The following is a 6,000-nucleotide window of genomic DNA, read 5'->3' as shown; positions in this document are numbered from 1 at the left end:
CCCCTCCTTCCACACTATTCCGATGCAATGTTCCTCCTGCAGTAAGCCGACGACACCCCCACTCCTCGAGACGGGGGTGTACAGTACTCAGCGGACTTCCGAACCATAACCGCCCTCTCTACTATACCTATCGTAAACTACTCTTTCCCTGAATCTGCTTCCTCTGGCCCTTCTTCAGGATGCAATTGGCACGCCTGTCCTGTATTCTCAAGAAGAAAGAGGGGTGGGGGTCAAGCCAAGGAGAGGGGCAACTGCACGGTAATCGTTAGTCCGTTCTGCACGTAACCTGTACCCACCGCGATAGACACTCATAGTGAGTGAGTGTGTGTATTTCCCTCCTGACTTGATTGTTCAGGCGCGTACTTCAGTGTCTTCAATTTATCAGACACTATCTGTCTGTATGCCCAGAAAGATGACGAATGCATGGACTAGAGAAGGGGTGTAGTAGGGGAAAAAACAGCGTTCCATTTTTTGAGACAAGGAACAACTCTCCCCAAAAAGCCGCCGGCCGGTTTTCCTCGGAAATGTATAGTATGTATGATAAACCAACAAACATGGTTCTTAAACATGAATTATCTATTTAGTAGGTGAGGCTTACCTGGTGCGGTGCATGTACTCCGTCTGGCCGGTAGAGTAGTGTAGGGTAGCTTCAGATGGTAGGTCATAGAATGGTGGAAATGCACAAGATTTAGTTCCTTTAGTGCATGCTCAGATGTAGTTGGTGCTGTTATCTAATCTATTGGTTTCTAGCTAGCTAGCCCCGAGAGAAGAAATCTATAGGCTGGGGGGAGGTGGCCGGGAGGTGAAAGTTGATTTCATGGTGCATGAGTTGCATGGGTGCCCCCCTCCCCTACCCCTTCTTTCTGACTATTTACCCATGCTCTCTAAGTTAGTCCCCACTTCCTGTCTTCCTCCCGGCGGGCCCCGCTGGGTGTTATTTCGTAGCAAATCCAGACGCCGAACACAACCCCGAAAGCAGAAAAAAAAAAAAGAGCAATAACAACAAGATAAATAAAATCAAGAAGTCATTGCACCCGGATATAGTATAGCGCCTAGCAGAATAGGGAAAGAGAAAAACGAATTCCCAAAGTAACAAACTGGGAGGAAAGACATTGAAGGCATACTTCCGGTTCATGCCGCCGCCGGCAAGTCGTTGTTGACTCTGATGGAGGCTAGGATCATCCTGGTGATAGACGGCAACGATGACATACTGCCACCACTGCCCATCTCGTCCAGGATCAACCACTGCTGCAGCGTCCACGGTTGGGGAGGCATAGCGCCGCTCAGGAGGTTCCCCGTCCAGGGCCGCAGGGATTGCGCGCGTGCGATCATCCACTCCTCCTCGCTGCGCGCCAGCCACATCTCTTCCGGCGCCGGTAGGGGCAGTTGCAGTAGTGTTTCGGTTTGGAACAGGGGGTAAGAGTAGACCACTCCCCCGGTTGAAAGAGACTGACCATGAAGATGATGTATTCGGGTCGCCAGCGTGTGGATGATGTGCACGAAATAAATGTTTCGGCGCAGGGATTCGCCGAACTTCCAGCGCATCCAGTCGGTTTCTTCCTCGTGAGAGGTCTGGAGAAGACCCCCGTAGACAACGCATAGGCGCTGGACCAGCTGGGAAGAACGTGTTAGGTCAGCACACGACACTGGCTGTCGGTTGTGGGAAATGTCGAGGATCCTCAAGTGTACACACCTTGCTAACAGATTGAAGAACGGGGATTGCTGCAACCGTCCCCGGTCCGTGGTTGCAAGGGTCAGAGCCCTGCCTTGCACTAGCCACATTGAGTAGACAGGTATCGTCAATCAAATCGAGTATCTGGTAGATGCAGAGGGTGTGGAGGGGAGTAATGCAGTTCTCGATCCCACGGCGAAAATGGTCGAAACCGCCGGCGCCACCGTGAGCCATCTCGTAAGATTCCGCACAGGTGACATAAGCTGACAGAGTAGCCAGCGTGTTTTCCGGAGGCTCTTTCAGCGTTTGCATGGCTTCAGCATGCAACTCGGGATGTAAAAACGGGGAGATCAGCTTCTGCTGCAGTGCAACCCCAGGACACTCTCTCAGCAGGCTGACCATTTCCTGTATCACATCACTGGCACTACTACCGGAGGAATTGCTCCCTTTGGACATGAAACCTTGGCCGAAAAGATTGCCAGACACTGCCTCGGGATATGCAGTTAAAGTCAAGATCTCATCCTCATCGTAGGTCGAGAATCCCTCGCTCCAAGCATATTCTGTATAGGCAGAAGAAAGGGATGCCATTGTAAACCCATTGTTCAGCGAATACGTGTCACTCGAAAATGTTGCTGGCGTTGGCGGCATCATGGCTGCAGGTGATGATGCGGTAGTCCCATGCTGCGAATGATATTGCAACTGTGATTGGTGACCAAAATAGTCATCGATGAGGCCAGGCAGGTGGTCATTCATCTGATTAGCGTCGTGCTGCGCAGAAACATAATCAGAGCCAGAAGATGCTTCGTAGGGCCAGTTACTTTGCGTCGGGTACAGGGAGTTGTCAGTGTGGCCGTGAGTCAAAAAATCCACATTGCTAGAAGTGGCGGGGCTCCAAGGAGACCTCGAAGTGTCGTCGGGATTGGATGAGATTTCCAGAGGTGGTGCTGACAGCGCCCACGGCCCATTCCCGGGAGCCAGAGTCAGCGGGATATAGAGAGAGGCGAGGGGTGAAGTGGTGGCCTGGTCAGGGGTTTCTTGAGACACGACAGACTCGGATGCTGTTACAGGAACGCAGGATGCTGGATAAATGCAGGGCCTTCGACTTTGTAGACACCGACTGCACGACGGTCGAGTCATAGAACAACGCAACTTCTTTTGAGCACATGCATCACAAGACTTCCGCTTCGACTGACGTTCCTGACCAATATTCTTGATGCATCGACGTCGGTGTCTATCCCGCAAATCGCCTGTCATGCTATCAGTATGAATACTTTGGATACCATTCCGCCTGTTCGTCACAGTGGGGCAGAAGACAAAGGATCAAAACTTGATCGATAGAAATAGGGGGATAAGAGAAGGGTGGCCTACGTCGACTGTATGTCTTGTTGCAGATTCCGCAGCGGAAATCCCCGTCAGCTGTAGGCTGTGAAGAGGGTGGCGGGAAACATTGATTGCTGTTCAGTTGTCTGTGCTCGTTCTCTTTGTTGGGATTCATGCTTCAAGGAGAAATGAGGTGCTTGGGGATCAGGCCTAGCGTAGGTAGTGGTGGGGGCGATGGGTCAACAAGTGTTGCAATGATATATCAGCGATGTCAAGTGGAGAGATTAGCTGATTTAAGGCCAGCAGTGGTCATGTCCTGAAGAAGTGTGTAGAAAGGTTATCTGTCGCAATTCAGAAGGACCCTCTGAGGGAGGACAGGTGAATAAAGTATCGTCAGTCTAAGATCTCTCTTGGCAGACTAGAGAGGACTATGCCGATTAGTCAATTGTCTCTCTTGTCTTATCCGGCGAAACTTGTTGAAGCAGAAGCGAATGGATGGAAGGATTGCAATCCCTTCTTTTGCACGTCTTGCACATGCAAGGATAAGAAAAGATACCATCATCCGGACCACTGACGATACGGAAACCGTCCGAAACCCTAGTAAGGTAATTCCAGTTAAGGATTTCTTAATTATCCCAAATAAATTCTGGCTGCCTTAGGGACCATCGAGGGGAGAAGAGATTGGTTTAAGGGGGGGGGGGGGAGGAGAAGGTGGCCTTAGGCCCAGGGGGAAGTCAGAAGAGCAGATTGAAGTCAGTGCATGAATGAATGAATGAGGGAAAGAACGAGGGACAGTGTGAGTGCCTCAGTGCCTCCGTGCCTCAGTGCCTCCGTGCCTTAGCGCCTTAGCCTTGTGCGTGCTTAGGATAGGCGAGGCGAACCGCAAATGGCGCGACAGCTACTATACATCCTTTCGATCTGATATTGCTCTAGGCTGCGGGTGATTGTCCCTCGTAAGGGGGTTTCTGCTCCAATCGATCAGTCTCCGTGTCCGACTCGGGTTCCTTTTTTACCAAGAGACTTAGTCTATGTAAGATAAGTCTTAGGAGAAGTCCTCCGACTCAATGTACTCGATGTACTCACGGATGCAGAAACGCCACCCCGACCGGGGATCGTCCCTGCCCAGGCCTGACTAGACTAGTCTTAGTCGTCATGTCTCTCATCAGACATTGGCAGTCAGTTTAGCAGTTGCTGTTATAGGATGGCTTTTCTAGCGAATGAGGTTAGTTCAAGTTCCAGCCTGCCAATTTGCGTACTTTTCGAGGCCACATGTACAGTACTGTACTCGAATAATAATGGTGATAATAATAATTACAGTAAAGGATTCCAACTGCCAAAGGAAGCTAATGCTCCCACTAACCACATAGCGCTTCCTGCGAGAACATCCATTGGTGTTGACGCTGGATCCAGTCTTCATTTCTTTTTGGATTTAATTCAATTCAATTCAATCCAATTCAATCAATCTTGTTGGACTGCAATCCTGCTAGCTCACCTCTGTTTCAGGTTTTACCGTTGGTCACGGCGTATTTGTACTACCCCCTGCTGGTACTTGACGACCCTGAATCATCAAGGCCAGAACCTAGCACTGCGCTGTCAGTGGCATGGTGGCCCACCAAGTTAATCCACTGCATGGCTATTCCCCCGAACTTTGAGCAGATAACTCTGGTCATCGAGGTGGATGCGTCGATGGAAACGTGGCTTCGAGCAGGCAGTACGGGGTAGTAGGAAATGATCACCGATGAGACACTGTAGCACAGCAGAACTCCTTCATCGGCTGCACCGATAGGATTTTCGAGCCATCTGACTTACATGAACCCTGCGTAAGCCACATATACGAGGCTTATCCCTGAAAGCACTCTCGCAAACCCCTGATTGGTGGGCAATGTTCAGGGTTTGTGTGGAAAAGATCAAGAGCCTCACACATGCACTGTGATTAGCCAGAATCAAAAACGTCATCTGTACTGCATCTTCGCTTAAATTAACCTTGGGAGTATATGTCACTGCAACAATACACACACTGTACACGCTTTCTCTTTTGAAGAGGTAAACAGACAGTCAAAGTTGGATGGCCAACCAGGAGGATCGGCGGCTGCCTTGCGAGATTTCAAGGTTAATTCTCTCACCTGCCATTGCTGGCTTAGTGGTCTTGCTAAATCCCCAATTATAGGTTTCCGAGATCCAACGCCCGCAGCCAACAAAGTACGGCGTTAACCGACTAAAGGATAACATCTTACCTCAGCACTTGCATCCACGCGGAAGAATCAGAAATCAACGTTTACCCACGCGACATCGATCTTCAGGCTCAATGCGGATTAGATACCTTGCATCTATTCACGGTTAGGGGCCGAAACCGTCTATCGGTCATGCCATCCAGTATTGTTATACTGCACCGTCGCATGGCCGGCCTTGATGATATCGAACTGACTCGAATGGCCATTTGTTTCCTCTTCCATGGAAATCCGACACTTGGCACAATTGTCTTCCAACAGCGCGAGAGTGTCCGGCAATCTAGATGTACAACCCAATGGAAGTCGAGTTCAAAACGACTGAATCTGTGAACTCCGCGGACTATGGCTGGCTCAGGAGTTAACCAATGAGGTGCTGTACGTGTACTTTGGCTCACCCCTATGCGTTTCATTCAGATCATGTACCGGTACTTTTGGGATGTGAAAGCGGTCCTTCTAACATGGAGAACCCACCTTTTGCTCGGTGGGGAACGATGCCTCCGCATTTGTCGATGATCATGTCCGACGAAGCCTTCCGAAGTAGTTTCGGCCGGCCACTGGAGTAATGCTGGATCCAGCCTGCATTGCAGTTAGTGGATACCTCCAGCAGCAGCGAGTCTACAGCAAGACTATGGACTAGTGTATGTGCTGAAGCATGTTAGAGTTAGAATAAGTCCGCACACGCAGACCCCCCGCACTCACTTGCAACTGCAGGAGAGCTAAAAGCAGAATGGATCAGTTTATCCCATCAATGAGTATCAGTGCTGAGCTGAAGAGACGGAT

At 50.2% G+C, this 6,000-nt stretch overlaps 1 protein-coding gene across 1 annotated transcript; it reads right to left on the bottom strand.

The window, feature by feature from the left end:
- Positions 1 to 979: 979 nt before the first annotated feature.
- Positions 980 to 3,361, bottom strand: BO82DRAFT_324074 (uncharacterized protein). The gene is made up of 3 exons (XM_025632818.1): positions 3,041 to 3,361; positions 1,694 to 2,919; positions 980 to 1,614 (listed from the first exon to the last, which is right to left on the bottom strand). The coding sequence occupies exons 1-3, from the start codon at positions 3,165 to 3,167 to the stop codon at positions 1,132 to 1,134; spliced, it is 1,836 nt and encodes a 611-aa protein (XP_025485634.1). The 5' UTR covers positions 3,168 to 3,361; the 3' UTR covers positions 980 to 1,131.
- Positions 3,362 to 6,000: the final 2,639 nt, after the last annotated feature.

Source organism: Aspergillus uvarum, assembly GCF_003184745.1.
Source record: "Aspergillus uvarum CBS 121591 unplaced genomic scaffold BO82scaffold_125, whole genome shotgun sequence".
NCBI classification, from domain to species: domain Eukaryota; kingdom Fungi; phylum Ascomycota; class Eurotiomycetes; order Eurotiales; family Aspergillaceae; genus Aspergillus; species Aspergillus uvarum.
Note: the sequence above shows the minus strand (reverse complement) of the source record. Positions and strands in the feature narration are given on the sequence as shown.

What these genes read in the sequence shown, in the direction of transcription:
- BO82DRAFT_324074 (XM_025632818.1), bottom strand. Translation starts at nt 3,167, where the DNA reads ATGAATCCCAACAAAGAGAACGAGCACAGACAACTGAACAGCAATCAA. An exon ending in CAACAAGACATACAGTCGAC is followed by an intron (nt 2,920 to 3,040) that starts GTAGGCCACCCT and finishes ATAGCATGACAG; the next exon opens with GCGATTTGCGGGATAGACAC. An exon ending in TTCTTCAATCTGTTAGCAAG is followed by an intron (nt 1,615 to 1,693) that starts GTGTGTACACTT and finishes CGTTCTTCCCAG; the next exon opens with CTGGTCCAGCGCCTATGCGT.